The 20,267-nt window shown below is 42.8% G+C and overlaps 1 protein-coding gene across 1 annotated transcript in view; it reads left to right on the top strand.

Moving 5' to 3' along the window:
* col25a1 (collagen type XXV alpha 1 chain) overlaps positions 1-20,267 on the top strand; it is a 231,415-nt gene that overhangs the window by 35,956 nt on the left and 175,192 nt on the right. Inside the window, exons 2-3 of the mRNA XM_078396380.1 lie at positions 16,399-16,560; positions 17,119-17,302. Coding sequence (XP_078252506.1) covers positions 16,399-16,560; positions 17,119-17,302 — 346 coding nt within the window. The remainder of the gene's footprint in view (positions 1-16,398; positions 16,561-17,118; positions 17,303-20,267) is intronic.

Below are 20,267 nucleotides of genomic sequence, written 5' to 3' on the forward strand. Positions count from 1 at the left end.
CAAACCTGTCAAGGTGGACTCATGAAGCCATGTCAGAGGTCAGTCCCAGAGAGGGCCATGAATGGAGAATGTTCATTCAGATAGAACAATCGCCAAGTTCAAACATGTTTGTTCTGGGAGTAAGTACTGGCTTTTTTTCAGATTGTTGAGACTTGAAACAAATTGTGGATCCTGCATTTTGTTGATGTTATTTTGAAGAGGGTTATGCTGGAGTTAAGATGCCAACAGCACAAAATTCTTGTTGCAAAGTCCGCAGTAAGGCATGAGAAAAGTCTTGGGTCCTTTATCACCCTCATTGGTACCTAGGTTCCCCAATGATACCATTATTCCTTTTTTTTAAATTGTTCTAGTATCTGGGGTCAATCTATCCTCATAGGCATGGAGTCATACCACATAATAACAGCACAAATCTGATTTGTTTATTTACCCCACAATACCATCAACTCTCCCCAGATTCAACCACTCATCCACACACCAGGAACAATTTACAGTGACCAATTAAGCCATTAGCCCAAGATAAACACAAAAGGCTGGAGTAATTCAGTGGGTCAGGCAGCATCTATGAAGAAAAGGAAGAGGTGACGATTTGGGTTAGAACCTTTCTTCAGACTTGAGTCAGAGTTACTCCAGCTTTTTGGGTCTATGTTCGATGTAAACCAGCATCTGCAATTCCTTCCGACACATTTAAGCTATTAACCCACCCATCTTTGGGATGTGGAAGGAAACTGACGTACAGGTATGTAGGTTAATTGGCTGGGTAAATGTAAAAAAAATTGTCCCTAGTGGGTGTAGGATAGTGTTAATGTACGGGGATCGCTGGGCGGCACAGACTTGGTGGGCCGAAAGGGCCTGTTTCCGGCTGTATATATATGATATGATATGATATGATCTGAAGGAAACCCACGTCACTGGGAGAACATGCAGACATCGCCCAAGTTGTTGGAGTTGCGAGGCAGCAGCACTATTAGCTGTGCTACCGTGCCTGTCCCTGGTGGCTATCAGAGTTAGCTTGGCCATCAATGCAATCATTGCCCTCGGTAAATATTTCTTTTCACATTGGTATCAAGGTGCAATAGGGATGGCATAACTACAGTGCAAACTGGAGAGTGTCTATGGATGTCGTAGCTGTTCAAGCTGAACACCTGAAGCTTGCCCAGGAGAGTTTCCTGACCTCCTGCTACAGCTTTGATGTAAAGTCATAGGGGCAAGCAGAGGAACAGTGTGAACAGCGAAATAAGACCAGTTCTGTAAGTCCCCTGAAGTTTCAGCAATCTTCTACTCATAATTCTCCTCAGGGGAAAATTTAAAGGAGATGTGCTTTAAAGGAACTTTTTCACACGGAGAGTGGTGGCTTCCTGGAACGGGTCCTGGGTGGTGATGGAGGCAGATACAATAGTGGCGTTTAAGAGGCTTTTAGATAGGCACATGGAAGTACAAGGAATAGAGGGATATGTTAGGCAGCTGAGAGCAGTTTAACTTGGCATGATGTTCGGCACAAACATTGTGGGCAGAAGGGCCCATTCCTGTCCTGTGCTGTGCTGTGCTGTTCTAAGAATTACAATGTACATGAGTGGAATCCTAATGCACTTTCAGTGTTGTGAAGCTGAAATTATCTTCTGATTGTGTATTGAAGATATTTTCCAGAATCGGCGACCTGCAGGTAAATGATTTGATATTTTTGTTAGCACATTTGAACGTATGGTGATAAATAACATGATTGAGATTGATGGTTGCAAACATCCCCAGATCTGGTAGGTATACCACATGTAAATTAAGGGATTGGACACAATAGAGGCAGGAAACATGTTCCCAATGTTGGGGGAGTCCAGAACCAGGGGCCACAGTTTAAGAATAAGGGGTAGGCCATTTAGAATGGAAATGAGGAAAAGCTTTTTCAGTCAGAGTTGTAAATCTGTGGAATTCTCTGCCTCAGAAGGCAGTGGAGGCCAATTCTCTGGATGCTTTCAAAAGAGAGCTAGATAGAGCTTTTAAAGATAGCGAAGTCAGGGGGTATGGGGAGAAGGCAGGAACGGGGTACTGATTGTGAATGATCAGCCATGATCACATTGAATGGCGGTGCTGGCTCGAAGGACCGAATGGCCTCCTCCTGCACCTATTGTCTATTGTCTATAAATGGGGCTTCCACTAGTATCCAGGGAACTTGCAGCTATGAACTAATTAAACTCCAGGCCATCATGTTACAAAGTTTTCATCTGGTATCGTAGTTAAATTCCTGGATGAGCGATCCTCAGAGGGCCAAAGATCTACTGGCACGAGATATAATCTCAAACCAACAGCTGGGGAATTGAAACTCAGTTATTTAAATCACCTGGAGTTAATAAAACTATTATCAGTTTTATTAACGGTGGCCATGAGATCACTGGTCTGGTGTAAAATAATTTTCATTACTGCCCTTCAGGGAAGAAAGCCTGCCAGACTCAACTAATCCGGCCTCTCTGCTACTCCAGACAGTGTGGTTGACTCTTAACGGCCCTCTTAACATGCCACTCAATTGTAGCACGCAGAGATGCTGAAGCATCTGGTGCCAGACTTTGCTGCTGTAAGATAGGGAAAAGTATGCACTTGTCCTTTGCTGATCCCACAATGTCGACTTGCTTGTTAGGTCCAAAATGGCAAGGACGTGCATGGGTTGCCTGGGCAGGTTAGTTAGAACCTTATACTTGCTCTTCTCCCACTGAAGATATTAGCATGAAATATAAACACACAGAAATATATGCATCTCAGATAGACACAAAATGCTAGAATAACTCAATGGGAGAGGCAACATCTCTGGATAGAAGGAATGGGAGACGTTTTGGGTCGAGACCCTTCTTCAAACTGTCAGGGGAGAGGGCACAGCCTTCCTTGTGAACGCAGGACATTTGCCAAACAGGGAGAGCAGGCTAACTAAGCAAGACCCTGACAATGTCATGCTCACAGAATCATATTATTTACTGACCAGATCAGAATCCCAGAGAATGCCCTCACCCATCAGCAAGACAGTAGAGTTTGAACTGGCCACACTGTGTACACTAGTGCACTCTGTGCACACCCAGAGAATGAGTGGTAGAATTTTGCAGACACTGCAATGCTGGCTCCATCCATGGAAAAGATGGAGCATTGATGTTTTTTTTGTGTTTTTTTTTATGTTTATTTTTTTATTTTTTTATTTAATTGATTACAGTGCATATAACAACAACAGTAAACCCCATCCCTCCCCTTCCCTACATAATCATGAAAACAAACAAACAAAAACAAACAAACAAATAAATAAATAAAAATAAATTTTTAAAAAACATAACTATAATGTGACAAAAAAGACAAAAGCACAAAAACATGAGCCAAGGTAATTTTCACAAGTCAAATATTTCAGTATTTTCACTGCTGGATTCAAAGAAGGTACAAAAGCATGTGGCATTGAGGGGATAGTTTTACTTGTCCTTAATATGCTGCAGCACTGGGTTCCATATGTTGAAGAACTTTTGAGGGTTGCCAGACAATTCATATCTCAACCTCTCTACGTGTAATATTGATGTTAAAACGAAAAGTCAAATGCTGATCGGACATTCTAAACTCTAAAGTGCAGATACAAAATATGTAACGTAATATCCAAATACCAGCATAGTGAACAAAACATATTACAAGGCAAGGTAAGATAACGGCAACAGATAACAGCTCCACCGCCGATTTTACAGCACTTGGTTCCCGAGCCTTGCCGCATTAACCGTTTGTTTTTAGTTTGGTTTAGAGATACAGCGCGGAAACAGGCCCTTCGGCCCACCGAGTTCCCACCAACCTGTGATCCCCATACACTAACACTATCATACACACACTGGGGACAATTTATAATTACACCAAGCCAATTAACCTACAAACCTGTAAGTTTTTGGAGTGGTGCCGGACCAACAGAGGTCACGTAATAATGTTACAATGAAACACCTCTGACCCACTAATTATACCCCTCCCTTGTCTCTCAAGCATCAGGGACTGCTAGAAATTTAATTCGAACAAATATTAAATGTAAATTAAATGCAGCGAAAACATGCCGGGTGGAGTTGCCCTCGGCAGTCCCGATGAGAGTGGGATTGGCGACCGAACGCGAGGCTGAGGCACCGCTGTCCTGCAAGGACGACCCAGCTGACCCCCACCGACCCGAGATTTGCTGAACCTGCCAGAAATTCAGTAGGGCCCACATACCCGCCGAAGTCTCAGAGGAGTTGAACGGTACCGGAACAGTCTGCCTCGACTACCGGGGGGGGGGCCAAGATACCGGCCTGCAATGTCGGCCTCAGAAGTAGGCCACGTGATCAGATCCATCCGCTCTGGCCCGGCCAGAGTACCAGAGCTCCGGCCGCAGGGGGCAAATCCGATCCACCGATCAGCCGCAGAAGTCCCGACGAGGTCGAGATTGGCCACCTCACCTGACCTAGGCGCCACATGTTCGGGAGTCTTCCAGAGGGGATTTCATAGAAACATAGAAACATAGAAAATAGGTGCAGGAGTAGGCCATTCGGCCCTTTGAGCCTGCACCACCATTCAATATGATCATGGCTGATCATCCAGCTCAGTAGCCTGTACCTGCCTTCTCTCCATACCCCCTGATCCCTTTAGCAAAAAGGGCCACATCTAACTCCCTCTTAAATATAGCCAATGAACTGGCCTCAACTACCTGTATTATAAGAAAATAACTGCAGATGCTGGTACAAATCGATTTATTCACAAAATGCTGGAGTAACTCAGCAGGTCAGGCAGCATCTCGGGAGAGAAGGAATGGGTGACGTTTCGGTCGAGACCCTTCTTCAGACTGATGTCGGGGGTGGGACAAAGGAAGGATATAGGTGGAGACAGGAAGATAGAGGGAGATCTGGGAAGGAGGAGGGGAAGGGAGGGACAGAGGAGCTATCTGAAGTTGGAGAAGTCGACGTTCATACCACCGGGCCGCAAACTGCCCAGGCGAAATATGAGGTGCTGCTCCTCCAACTTCCGGCGGGCCTCACCATGGCACTGGAGGAGGCCCATGACAGAGAGGTCAGACTGGGAATTGGGAGGGGGAGTTAAAGTGCTGGGCCACCGGGAGATCAGTTGCGTTAATGCGGACCGAGCGCAGGTGTTCAGCGAAGCGATCGCCGAGCCTGCGCTTGGTTTCGCCGATATAGATAAGTTGACATCTAGAGCAGCGGATGCAATAGATGAGGTTGGAGGAGGTGCAGGTGAACCTCTGTCTCACCTGGAAAGAATGTTTGGGTCCTTTGATGGAGTTGAGGGGGGAGGTAAAGGGACAGGTGTTGCATCTCGTGCGGTTGCAAGGGAAAGTGCCCGGGGTTAGGGTGGTTTGGGTAGGAAGGGACGAGTGGACCAGGGAGTTGCGGAGGGAACGGTCTCTGCGGAACGCAGAGAGGGAAGGGGATGGGAAGATATGGCCAGTGGTGGGGTCCTGTTGTAGGTGACGGAAATGTTGGTGGATAATATGTTGGATCCGCTGGCTGGTGGGGTGGAAGGTGAGAACGAGGGGGATCCTGTCCTTGTTGCGAGTGTGGGGATGGGGAGCAAGAGCGGAGCTGCGGGATGTAGAAGAGACCCTAGTGAGAGCCTCATCTATAATGGAGGAGGGGAAGCCTTCTGTGGCAGAGAATTCCACACACTCACCACTTTCATGTGAGCCCTCTTTATTTTGTCCGGATTAAAAGAGGTGCTGGACCATCAGTTGCCGGAAGATCGGTGGTGGACCTGCATCAGTGCTCAGGGCACATTTGCATTTGTCAACCCTTCAGCTGCTGAATTCTCCACACCTTGCTTTCACTGGTGAGTTCATGGAAGTCTGAGTTCAGCTCGTAGAGCCGCTGCCTCATAGTGCCATAGACCTGAGTTTGATCCTGACCTCGGGTGCTGCCTGTGCAGTGTTTGCCCATTCTCCTTGTTACCGCATGGGTTTCCTCTGGGTTCTCCGTTTGGAGATTAGCTAATGTTATCCCACATCCCAAAGACTTGCATGTTTGCAGGTTCATAGTCCTCTGTAAATTGCTCTAACTGTGTAGGGAGTGGTTGGGAAAGGGTGATAACACAGAAGCAGTGTAAATAAGTGATCAATGGTCAGTGCAGGCTCGGAGGGCCAAAGGGTTTGTTTCCATGCTTTTTCTCTAAATTAAACTAAACTAATCTATACCGAAACTGAAGTCAAACTCCAGATGCTATGTTCTAAATGTGTAATTGCAGTGAGATCTGCATTGAAATTGACTCTCCTATGAGTTGTTAAATGTAAAATTCATTGCCAAACAGACACCATTCCCAGGCACTCACTTTTTGGGGACTCCTTCACTCTTCACTCCTGACCAGAAACAAACCCATATTTTCCTCCAGAAACTTCTCACTGCCACAGAAATCTCAGGATACCTTTATTTTCCATTCCTCGTCGACTTGTTCTGACACCTTCAAAGCAGCAAATTGCTGTTCTTGCCATTCACCTTTAGATAAAAACAAGAAGTAGTAAAAAGATTCAGCAAGTATCTCAGGCATTGCCAAAGGAGGATCAGGGTTAACACTTCAAGTTACAGATCTTTCCCCAGGTCATCAACCTGAAACATTAAATCCAATTCTTTCTCCACAGTTGCTGCCTGGCCTGTTGAGCAAATCTTAACATCTTCAGTATCTATTTCAGATTTCCAGCATCTGATTTTTTTTAATTTTGACCATTCACTGTGTATTAACTTCCATCATGCTCATATATATTTACACAAATGGAATTTCATATATAACTACCCATTCCTCTTGTTTAATGCTTTTGAAGTCTGTTACAATTCTATATTTTTTTAACTACTTTTCCAAATGTTGCTTCTCCTGCAAATTTTGAAATTATGGTCACACTAAAGGCCAAGGCATTTCTACATTTAAAATACTTCTAGGAAATTTCAAAATTCTTCTGTGATGATTTGAGGCCACATTGTTTCAGAATTCCTTACAGCTGATGGCCAAAAATGGCTGTATAATAGCAGAATAATAATGAATATAAATGGTCAGGGAATGGAACAAGAGACAAAATCTATTAATTCCTTGCAATGCAGAGCCTTTTATATTTGATAATAATTGTGCAGTTTTGGCAAGATCTCTTAAACACCTGCATCAATTTTCTGCACTCAATTACTCTTCATAGCACCCACTTAAGACTTTCAGCGCTTCATCTGGCAAACAGTTGAAATGAAAGACTACTTGTCCCACACTAACAATGATTTATTCATGCAATAGAATTGGCTTCTAGGCTTTCCTTCTGATGAGCAACACAATAATGAGTACCATTTGCAGTCATTCTAGCTCCTTCAAGAACCCAAATGCTCCAAGGATTCTAAAGGGGAGTAAGAGGCAACCGTGGCTGACAAGGGAAGTCAAGGACAGTATAAAAATAAAATAGAAGTATAACATAGCAAAGATGAGCGGGAAGCCAGGGGATTGGTAAACTTTTAAAGATCAACAGAAGGTAACTAAAAAGGCAATACGGGGAGAAAAGATGAAGTATGAAGGTAAGCTAGCCAAGAATATAAAGGAGGATGGTAAAAGCTTCTTTAGGTATGTGAGGAGGAATAAAATAGTTAAGACAAATGTGGGACAATTGACGACAGAAACAGGTGAATTTATTATGGGGAACAAGGAAATGGCAGACGAGTTGAACATGTACTTTAGATCTGTCTTCACTAAGGAAAACAAAAACAATCTCCCAGATCTCTGTCTCCCAGACAGAGGACCTAGAGTGATGGAGGAACTGAAGGAAATTCACATTAGTCAGGAAATGGTGTTGTGTAGACTGATGGGACTGAAGGCTGATAAATCCCCAGGGTCTGATGGTCTGCATCCCAGGGTACTCAAGGAAGTGGCTCTAGAAATAGTGGACGCATTGGTGATCATTTTCCAATGTTCTATAGATTCTGGATCAGTTCCTGTGGATTGGAGGGTAGCTAATGTTATCCCATTTTTCAAGAAAGGAGGGAGAGCGAAAGCAGGGAATTATAGACCAGTTAGCCTGACATCGGTGGTGGGGAAAATGCTGGAGTCGATTATCAAAGAAATAATAGTGGCGCATTTGTATAGCAGTAACAGGATCGGTCCAAGTCAGCATGGATTTACGAAGAGGAAATTATGCTTGACTAATCTTCTGGAATTTTTTGAGGATGTAACAAGTAAAATGGACAAGGGAGAGTCAGTGGATGTAGTGTACCTGAACTTTCAGAAAGCCTTTGATAAGGTCCCACACAGGAGATTAGTGGGCAAAATTAGAACACATGGTATTGGGGGTAAGGTATTGACATGGATAGAAAATGTTTGGCAGACAGGAAACAAAGAGTAGGGATTAACGGGTCCCTTTCAGAATGGCAGGCAATGACTAGTGGGGTGACGCAAGGCTCGGTGCTGGGACCGCAGCTATTTACAATACAGATGCTCCCCGCCTTACGAAGTTTCGACTTACGATATTTTGACTTTGCGATGGTGTAAACAGCAGCGACCCGAGCGAGGCGAGCCACAGCTCGCTTCCGGCCACGTGATCATGTGTATTCAATGCATTTCGACTTACGATATTTTTGGTTTCCGATGGGTTTCTCGGAATGTAACCCCATCATAAATTGAGGAGCACCTGTATACATTAATGATTTAGATGATGGAATTAAAAGTAACATTAGCAAATTTGCAGATGACACAAAGCTGGGTGTGAACTGTGAAGAGGATGCTATGAGGATGCAGGGTGACTTTGACAGGTTGAGTGAGTGGGCAGTTGCATGGCCGATGCAGTATAATGTGGATAAATGTGAGGTTATCCACTTTAGTGGCAAGTATGGGAAGGCAGATTATTATCTGAATGGTGTCAGGTTATGAAAAGGAGAAGTACAATGAGACCTGAGTGTGCTTGTACACCAGTCACTGAAAGTAAGGCATGCAGGTACAGCAGGCAGTGAAGAAAGCTAATGGCATGTTGGCCTTCATAACGAGAGGAGTTGAGTACAGGAGCAAAGAAGTCCTTCTGCAGTGAGACCACACCTGGAGTACTGTGTGCAGTTTTGATCTCCTAATTTGAGGAAGGACATTCTTGCTATTGAGGGAGTGCAGCGGAGGTTCACGAGGTTAATTCCCAGGATGGCGGGACTGTCATATGATGAAAGAAAGGAGCAACTGGGCTTGTATTCACTGGAATTTAGAAGGATGAGAGGGGATCTTATAGAAACATATAAAATTATTAAGGGATTAGACACAGTATATGCAGGAAACATGTTCCCAATGTTGGGGGAGTCCAGAACCAGAGGCCAGTTTGAGAATGTGGGGTAAGCCATTTAGAACTGAGATGAGGAAAAGCTTTTTCACATAGAGAGTTGTAAGTTTGTGGAATTCTCTGCCTCAGAAGGCAGTGGAGGCCAATTCATTAGATGCATTCAAAAGAGAGTTAGATAGAGCTCTTTGGACTAGTGGAATCAAGGGGTATGGGGAGAAGGCAGGAACGGGGTACTGATTGTGGATGATCAGCCATTATCACATTGAATGGAGATGCTGGCTCGAAAGGTTGAATGGCCTACTCCTGCACCTATTGTCTATGTATCTATGATGAATAGAAAAATAAAAGCAGACTAAAACTTGGACACACTTTATTTGTCCGCTCCACGAGGGAGATCCTCAAGATATTTTCATGACCAGTAAAACATCACACCAGGCAATTCATAAATAGAACCACGTAGGTGTATATCAACAATATAGGCTATTCAGACCAACCAGAGCATGCTGGTGTACATGCCCCACTTTCATCTACTCCCATCTTTCCTTCTCAAAACTGTACCCCATTATTCCCTTCTCTTTCTGTCAACTTCCTTTTTAACTCTGACAGGCAATTCCATGTTCAGAATATCCTTTTGGGTAAATACGTTTTTTTGAGCTCCCTTTATATTTTTCGTGGCCATCTTATGACATTAGACATGCTCTGTATCCTCTATGAACAACCTTTCATAATCTTAAAGAGCACTAAATGTCTCCCTGAATGATGCCCAGTGCCATGATGTATACTTTGTTCCGTTTCTTCATAGCTTCATCCAGTTTTAGTGGTTGATTCTTGTTGGAATGCATTGCAACTAGTTCATCCACATCAGTCATGCCCATTTAAAATGATTTCAGCTAATCAATCCTCACATCAAAGCTGCTGCAAAACCTTGAGAATCCAAAACCTAACAAAATAACTTCTGAGACAATACTTAGATCCAATTAAAATAAGTGATTTCTTATTTGTGTCCTCAGGAGAGGTTATTGAGCAGTGATCTGTGCTCTGACCATTATTCCATATTCTGCGCTTCCTTGCAACATCAAGAGCAATTCCATTCCCCTAACTTCCCCAGTAATTCATTCTCACCTCTATCCCATGAACTCACCCCATCCCCTTTCCTCCCCAACCAGCCCCCCCCCCCCCCCCCCCCCCCCCCACACACACACACACACACACACCTCAGCTTCTGCTTGTCATTTACACACTCAGGACTTTTTACTGTGCTAATTAATCGACTAAACTCTAATCTAGTGAGTCTGAAGAAGGGTCCCAACCTGAAACATCACCCATCCTTTTCCTCCAGAGATGCTGCCAGACCAGCTGAGTTACACCAGCAATTTGTGTCTATCTTTGGTATACACCAGCATTTGCAGTCCTTTGCTTTGAGAAATTTGGTGATTTTTCTTCTCCACGTTGGATTGTAAGGCTGCAGATTGATCTCTGAGGGAGTTAAAGTAGAATCCATTTTTGCTTTCAAAGGGAAAATTGATCAATATTCTAAAATGAGTGAATAGTTCTTTCAGAGCAAAAGTAAAAAGCTAAATAATCATGCTGTTGTAAAATTTATCAGTGCCATGAGATTCTATTTAATAGCTTAATGTTAAATGATATTAATAATAATAACTATTTGCCCCACTCACTTAGACCAAAATCTTTGAATTGCACCTCAATGAATTTTATGCATTTCTTTAAAATGTAGGAGGTGGAATAGAGTCAGGTGAAATGTCCAATTAGAGAAAATACTTCACAAACCAAGTGGGGAAAAAGGCAGGCCAAGTCATGCAAGGAGAGTGCTCTACAATCCAAGTCATAGAGTGATACAGTGTGGAAACAAGCCCTTCGGCCCAACTCGCCCACACCAGCCGACAATGTCCCAGCTACACTAGTCCCACTTGCCTGCGCTTGGTCCCTGTCCCTCCAATCTTGTCCTATCAATGTACCTGTCTAACTGTTTCTTAAACGATAGGATAGTCCCAGCCTCAATTACCTCCTCTGGCAGCTTGTTCCATACACCCACCCAGTGAGCAAAGTGTTGCCGAACATGACTGAGGAGAGTGCCTTCCAACATAACCGAGGGAGGGATGTCCCAATCTCTGGGAGAAAAGTAGTTCCCAATTCCTTTGAGGGGAGAGCTCTCCAGCTCGTGAGAGGAAAACACAAACGGGTATAGCATTTCTTAGTCAATGTGCAGAAAGACCTTCCCAATGCATGTGAGAAGAGTGCTCCCCAATCATTTTGGGAATGGACTTCCCAACTTAACTGAGGAAAGAGCCTCCGTGCATTTTCAGAAAAATAATTTCCATGAAGGTGGAGATCAGGATTGAAATATAGAGCTTGGTAACTTGGTGTAACACAGTCAGCATCAATAATGCCAAAGTGGAGATAGTTGGGAGCTTCAAGTTCCTATGCGTGAATATCACCAACAATTTGTCCTGGACACATTGAAGCTGCAGCAATGCCCCTACATCCTCAAAATACTAAGGAAGATCAGCATGTCTCCAACAACTTCACCAATTTCTATAGATGCTCTGTAGCATCACAGCTTGGTTTGGCAACTGCTCTGCCCAGGACCGCAAGAAATTGAAGAGAGTTGTGGATACAGGGCAATACTTCATCTAAATCATTGTCCCCGATCAACACCATTGATGCTTCACAAGCCTCATGAAAACAGCCAATATAATCAAGGATCATTTTCACTCTAGTCATTACCTCTTCTTCCCTTTCCCATTAAACAGAAGATACAAAAGCTTGAATGCACATACCATCATATTCAGGAATATATTTTTAACGTTGTTATCAGCCTACTGAATGGACTGCCCATAAGCTAGGGTGTAGAGCCAATCTCCCAACCCACCTCAATGCAAACATTGCACTTTTTTAAAACTCTGTATTGTTACGGTTATCTCTATAACTTTAACACCATAATGTTGTAACACTAAATTCTGCACTCTGGTATTTTTCTCTTTGTCTACCTGTTGTTACTATGTATGGGTTGATTGCATTCCTGTAAAGTATGATTTGACTGGATAGCATGCTAGACAAAATTTTCCACTGTATCTCAGTTCTCATGACCATCATAAACCTTCACCATTACTTATCTGAATCCTTTGCCTTTTACGCTGTTGTAGACAGTTGTTGTAGAGGCTCTTCCAACCACACAGGGCTGAAGATAATTACGCAAGTCGTAAAGTAATTCAGTTTCAAGATGTTTGATTTGTTTTCCTCTGGGAGCAATCAAAAAACTGAAAGTGTGCCTTTTATGCCTTTACACCATTGACCTTTGCCCTTTACAACTGATTTCTAAATCATGATTGGCAGAAAGCCGGGGCCAAGAGGAGAAATCAATGACGCAGGTTTGCTAGCTAACACAGTTCCAGATCTTTATCCCTCATGAAGAAGAAAAAATACACATCTTGAAAATCACTTGCACTTACTTTTTTTTTCACAGGCACATTTTTAACCTGCTCATTTCATAGTCAATTTTGGGAGGATTAGATCCTTCCTCTGCACAAACAATTTATCTGCAATGAACTGAATCTTTGAAAGCTTAACTAAAGTTGAGACATAACAATGCAGATAATGTGCTCCGCTTTACTTCCTGCATCCTGATGTTCAGCGTTTCAATAGGTTTGACTGCTGATTATAAAAACAGAAGCAGGTGCATAGCGCACATAAGTGAAATCTCAAATGTTTTAGGATTTTGCATCATGCTTAGGATTAAAAATGTATGCTCCTTTTGGAAACTTCATAATAAAATCCAGCAGTCAGAATAGAAAGTAGTTGGTGAACAATGGAAGGAAACAAGAAGTCAAGTTATATCACAGGAGATTAGATTCAGTCCAAAATAACGGAATTCCTTATCTTAAAACTAAGAGCACCAGCAAATTGTAGGATTTACTTCACTTGTCATAACCAAGGTTATTTCAGCTGTTTATGCAAATTCCCAGAAATATAAATAAGCTGATAAGTATTTTTTGAACAGTTAATCCCATTGAACAAAATAAATTATTGGCGTCATTTTTAAATCTAGTCTATTAAAAGATTTAACCTGCAATTCGGGAAGAATTAGGAATAAGATCATCTTCAATCACCCACAACAAAGAACATTTTTGTTATTCTGTTAGTCCTCTTGAACTTTAGTATTCATATTCCAACCCACTGATTTGCCATTCTCTTTGCTGCAAGCATGATCTTAGCCAGAAACCAATTGTACCTATTCAGGAACAATTGTACATTGCTTGTCCTTCCCCACAGACAATCCACACTCTGTTTCAAATATTTTCGTGCTGAGGTGTCTGAGAGAAGCAATAACATTTGTAACACAAAAATGATTTCCCTGAGACTCATATTCTCTCAGCTAGTACAGTGTCAGAAAGGTGCTGAATGTTTGAAATGTTTCTGTTCACTTTGCAAGTTGTTATATCTGTCACCTATGCCTTCTTTGCAAATTGGTTGGTAGTAAAGAGAACTATATGAAAGGTGTGGCCGTATCCTTTTTGTATTAATTTATTTGCATATTATTTTAGAATAAAACTGATCTTACAAATTTATAAATAGTGATTGAGTCTTCGACTTTGGAAGTGGTGTATATGAAAAACCTATTCTAGGCAATATGAATATTCCAATAATACAACTTTCAATGCATGTGATCTCCACAACTTTATTGGAGTTCATTGGATAAATCCTATCCTATGGACTTTAATTTTGTATCTCATCGCCTCCCAGGTGTTTTTACATTTTAATTTCAATGTTTTAATGTAATGTTTCCTTCCATACTTCCTTTCTATTCATGGATCTCTTTTTTCTGCCTTTTCTTTTTTCCTAAATCCTCATTCATCAAACATTTATCTTTATCAACTAAACAGTTCTCTTTCAAATTACTGCCTCTGCGCATCAATTGTAATTATTTTGTTCTTTTTGCTTCTAAACAGTGCTAAGGAAATGAAGATCATGAGGCTCTGAAATCAATATTTAGTATGATTGATAGATTGTTGATAACCTCAGAACACCTTGTTTAATATCTCTGTTTTGGGGGTGAAACAATGATGGCAAATTCTGAGGATGCAGCTCACACTGAGGTTGCTGTGTTTGAAGAAGTCCTCTGAACGTTTCTCTTTCTTAAGTTCTATGTTAGAAACATACGGTACAATCATTTTGTAGAACACTAAAAATGGTCCTTCAGGACACAAAGAGTTAATGGGTTGCAATTTTAAACGTAATTATTATAACTTTAAATCTGTGATAGTCTTTCGCAAGAACCTCTCAGTTTCAGGTTGATTTCCTACCTTCACAATCAAGCATTGGCTGTCTGTGTATTTAGCCTTATTTAGAAACCACATGTTACCTTGATGCACATATGGAAAAGCACTCTTTAACCATGAATATTATCACAAAGACATAAAATAATTTGTTCAAAGAAATATGATCTCTAGCAGATGCATTAGTTTACATTGAATAGTCACACTGCACTATTCTGTTGTCATAATCTCTGCCTCTGGCTCAGTCACTTGTGCTCCCTAAGCAGACAGCTACTGGTAGTTTCTTGCCATATTGTTTCAATTACTGTCTTTTACAGGTCCATGTGTCCTGCAGTGTTTCTTTTACTTTGCTGTTAAAAAGTCCCAAAGGCGTATGTTTTACTGTTGACATAAATCACCGACTAAGAACCCAAAGACTCTCCTCCAACTATATATTTCCCGAACATTTGTGATCCCATGACTTAACTCTTCCATCTTGTTTGGGTGTTTTAATCACCCAGGGTATCAGGTGGTCAGATGGCAAATCAATAGATGTTCTGTTTAAGTATGGGACACATTAATCATATCCCGATATCTTACTTTTGTTTATAATGATACCATTTTGGTATCCTCCTCCTCTCAGCATTTAACACAACATTCAATATATCGTCAGTGTTGCCTTCTTCCTCCTCTGGAACATTTCCAAATTTCATGACCCTAGCGGTTACTCTTGTGAATACTTCATCCATTCAGTTAGGAAACTGGAATCAGGAGGAGATAGACAATAGACAATAGACAATTGACAATAGGTGCAGGAGGAGGCCATTCAGCCCTTCGAGCCAGCACCGCCATTCAATGTGATCATGGCTGATCATTCACAATCAGTACCCGTTCCTGCCTTCTCCCCATACCCCCTGACTCCGCTATCTTTAAGAGCTCTATCCAGCTCTCTCTTGAAAGCATTCAGAGAATTGGCCTCCACTGCCTTCTGAGGCAGAGAATTCCAGAGATTTACAACTCTCTGACTGAAAAGTTTTTCCTCATCTCCGTTCTAAATGGCCTACCCCTTATTCTTAAACTGTGGCCCCTTGTTCTGGACTCCCCCAACATTGGGAACGTGTTTCCTGCCTCTAATGTGTCCAATCCCTTAATAATCTTATATGTTTCAATAAGAGATGATTTATCCCTCAGTGCCTTTTCTACAAATCATTGAAATCGTAGCAAATTTGTGATTTTTCCTCTATATGTGCATTTCTTCTACAAATCTCTTGATGTTTTTTGTCAACAAAAAAAAACTTGTCTGATTCTTGGGATAAATGGGTTGACTTCATGAGAAAAGATTGGGCAGAATGGATCGTGCCCTCTGGGATTTAGAATGAGAAATGATAATTAAGCATATCGAATTCTAAAATGGGCTTGGCAATGCGGATGGTATGAGGGGAGTATGATGTGGAACTGCAGACCTCAACAGCTTTGAGATGGAGTGAGTTGTTGTTGTGGAGAAGGGTCAAGAGCTTGAATGTGAGTGTGCTTCTCCTGCTGGGGTGTTGAGAACCGAATGGTCTAAATCTGATCCTGTCACTTATGAACTTATGAACTTATTGTGAATTGAGACCAAAGGTCAGGTCAGCCAAGTACTTAGAGTGGTGGAATAGGCTTGAGACGCCATATGAGCTGCTGATAGCCTATTCCTATTTACATGTTCCTTAGATAGATACAAAAGGCAGGTGTAACTCAGCGGGTCAGGCAGCATCTCCGGAGAAAAGAAATAGATGGTGTTTTGGGTCAAGACTCTTCTTCAAACTATTCCTTATATCCTTACATTGTTTAAAGATGTTTTCTCAACAAGTGGAATGTCTATTTTTTTGTTAATTGAAGCCTTCACGAAATTCATTAATAATGAATGTTCCTCAGTAAGAGTCAAATTGAATGCCTGGTGTGTTGAAGAGTGCATCACAATGGAGCAGAAAGAGGAGGAGAGACGCACACTGGAACAGGGAGGACAAAGGCAGCTCAAGAGTGCCACTGTTAGGAGCCCAAGTAACTGGTATTATACAAGGGAAATTCCCACCAGTGTGGATGGTAGCTAGAGGGAACATGGGAGGTGGTGGGGGAATGTAGGAAGGGTCTGCAGATGTTGGTGCATACCGAAGATAGACACAAAACGCTGGGGTAACTCAGCGGGTCAGGCAGCATCTCTGGAGAAAAGCAAAGGTAACGTCTCTCAGTCTGAAGAAGGGTCTCGACCCGAAACGATACCCATTCCTTTTCTCCAGAGATGCTGCCTGACCTGCTGAGGTACTCCAGCATTTGTGTCCAGGAGGTGGGAGGTGAGGGGAGGTTCTAAATTAGCAGGCAAGCAATGAATGGCCAGTGAAGAACTGAAGAAATAATCACAGCTCTGCTGCACAACCAACGGGTAAACATCACCAGTGTCCTAAGTTATTTCTGCTCATTCCCGGCTACTTCATGGGATGTCTCTGCGGTCATATCATCCCCCACAGGTTGAACTCAGGCTCCGAAATTCAGCTCCTTACATTGTATTTCTTTGGTGTTACATGGGTCACATAATTTCCAATGAGCACATTTGTGCCACAGGTTGCAGTGGCTGCTGTTACATGAAGGCACAAGCATGTCCGCGGTTAATATCTGTTGAAACAGAGGACGCAGATTGTGTGGTTGATCAGTGTGCAAGGAAGATTGAAGGCAGCAGTATCATCTGGGAGCTCAACACTCCTGTTGCTGCCGTCTCTCTACTTTGCATTGCCAAATGTGGTACAAAGTCTGTATAGACAGCACCCTTAGTCAGAATCAAACCGGGTCTCGGACGCAGTAAGGTAGCAATTCTACCGTAGAGTCATAGAGTGATACAGTGTGGAAACAGGCACTTTGGCCCAACTTTCTCACACCGACCAACATGTCCCAGCTGGACACAAAAAGCTGGAGTAACTCAGCGGGACAGGCACCATCTCTGGAGAAAAGGAATGGGTGATGTTTCTGGTCGAGACCTTTCTTCTGACGGTCCCAGCTATGTCCCAGCTACACTAGTCCCACCTGCCTGCATTTGGTCCATATCCCTCCTGTCCTCTCCATGCACCTGTCTGTTTCCTAAACATTGGGATAGTCCCAGCCTCAACTACTTCCTCTGGCAGCTTGTTCCATACACCCACCACCCTTTGTGTGAAAAAAGTTACTCCTTAGATTCCTATTAAATCTTTTCCCCTTTACCTTGAACCTGTCCTCTGGTCCTCAATTCCCCTACTGTGGGCACAAGACTGTACATCTTTACCATTGTTCCACTGTCCCGCCCTTGAGAGTGTACTATGAATTGGAGAAGGAGCAGAGGGCACAATATACAGGACTGGGGAGGGGAAGAGATGGAGGAACAGCTGAAAGCGAGCCTGATTCCCTGTGGATGGAAGACATCCTCCAGCTTTGCATCTCTTTCACACTGACCTCAGAAGCCAAATGATCCTCTCTTCCAAGTAATGCCATCCATGAATAGCTATAAGGTCAGACTGATTTTGTGAATACCGACCAGCTCCTCTTTTGACCACAATGCATCTCTTCCCTTTTAAGAAATCTCTGTTGGCTTTAAGGGACACAGATTTGTTTGAGGTGGCATCAGTCACTCATATAGTTGGCCTCCCTCAATAATGGTGCAGCCAGTAAACAATGAAGTTATCATTGACGACACAAGTTAATCATGTCAATGAACAAGGAACTGTAAATTGATATGGTGTCTTGAATTGGGAACAGCTACTGAAGTGAATTGTCCATCGACCTTCCAAAACCTACTTACAGAAGCTCAGAGAGTTGTATCATATATGGCTTGAGATTGCCCCTTGTTCAGTCATTCATCGTGCAATCATAGGATTATACGAAGCAGAAGAAGGCCACTTAGCCCAACATGCCTGTGTTGGGTGTTTGAAAGAGCTGGTATTCCCAGACGGGCGATACGGTGGCACAGCTGTAGAGTTGCTGCCTTACAGCGAATGAAGTGCCGGAGATCCGGGTTTGATCCCGACTATGGGTGCTGTCTGTACGGAGTTTGTACGTTCTCCCCGTGACCTGTGTGGGTTTTCTCCGAGATCTTCGGTTTCCTCCCACACTCCAAAGACGTACAGGTTTGTAGGTTAATTGGCTTGGTAAATGTAAAAATTGTCCCTAGTGGATATAGGATAGTGTTAATGTGCGGGGATCGCTGGTCAGTGCGGACCCGGTGGGCCGAAAGGGCCTGTATCTCTAAACTAAACTTAGGTATAGGCGACTTATGTAAACTCACACTTAAGTAAGCAATTCTTTAAGCCCATCTATGCCCACGTGGACTCCGCATCAGAACTAGCCCATGGTCTTCATATTGGAGCTCCCCTGTGGTCTCCACGTTGGAGCTCCACCCTGGTCTCTGCGTCAAATAGTAAATTTAGGCGTGCTCAGTAGTACTTCCATTCCTGACCTACTTAACATCCAACATGCACAAGAGTCCATGGGACGTAAACCTTGCATCAGTTTGGAAAGCATCTGTGTCATATCTCATAATGTTAGTGAGGGCGCACTTGGAGTATTGTGTTTAGTTTTGGTCACCCTGCTACAGGGGAGCTGCCATTAAGCTGGAAAAGGTGCATTGGAAACTTATGAGGATGTAGCCAGGGCTTGAGGGCCTGAACTACAGGGACAGGTTGGGCAAGCTAGGATTTCATTCCTTGGAGTGCTGGAGCCAGAGGTGTTTCAAATCATGAGGGGAATTAATAGGGTGAATGCACAGTCTTTTCTCCAGGGTGGGGGAGTCAAGAACTAGAAGGCATAGGCTTAAGGTGAGAGGAGAAAGATTTGAGGGACAACTTTCACTCAGATGGTGGTAGGTACGTGGAACAAGCAACTAGCGGAAGTAGTTGAGACAGTTACAATAATGGACAGGTATATGGATAGGAAAAGTTAAAAAAAATAATGACCCAGATAAGAATAAATGGGACTAGTTTAGATGGGCCAGAGACGAGCTCTATGACGAGAGTTTTCATGCTCTATGAATCTATGACTCTAATTTTATTCTGTTATCTGGTGCACATGTTTTCTTTCTGGCCCATATGGTTATAAAGCTGGTTGTAGGGGTAACATCAGGAGTTCCCTTCACTTATAAGAGGAACACAGGTGACCATGTTGGTTACAGAGTTATGGTCGTGATGGTTTATTTTGCTGCAGTCATTCTGCTCAGTGCTTTGGGACAAAGAGCCCATCACATCTTGTGAATAGGAATATGATGAGAGAAAACTATCACTTATGGGTTAAAATTGCTTCATCTGACTTGGTGTTGAATGTAGTGTGAAAGATTGTATGTGCCACTGCTGATGTTAAAGTCTTATTGGCCTCAGAAGTATCCAAGAAAAATGAGAGACAATAGTCAGCTTTTATTGTCTTTTCCCTCCTGGAAATAATGTTATAAGATTCATAACACTTGTTAAAATTCTGAGAATGAGAGTTATCAGATTTGTTGTGAGTGCTCTTTTCTCTCAAATAATATACGGCACAGAGGCACAACATTTTCAGCTTGGTCCCCCGGAGGTCTGACACTTTCATATTCATGCCCATGGTCTCTCTCACTCTTCATGTATCTCACTCTTTCTGATTAATGGGAGTTGCTAAAATCACGAACATAAGGACATAATAAACAGATGCAGGAAACGTCCGCGTTGCTTCTCATGCCTGCTTTGTCATCCCATCAGAACGTGGCTGATCTATTACCTCAGCGC

The sequence above is a fragment of the Rhinoraja longicauda genome, chromosome 1 (genome assembly GCF_053455715.1).
Source record: "Rhinoraja longicauda isolate Sanriku21f chromosome 1, sRhiLon1.1, whole genome shotgun sequence".
Classification (NCBI taxonomy): domain Eukaryota; kingdom Metazoa; phylum Chordata; class Chondrichthyes; order Rajiformes; family Arhynchobatidae; genus Rhinoraja; species Rhinoraja longicauda.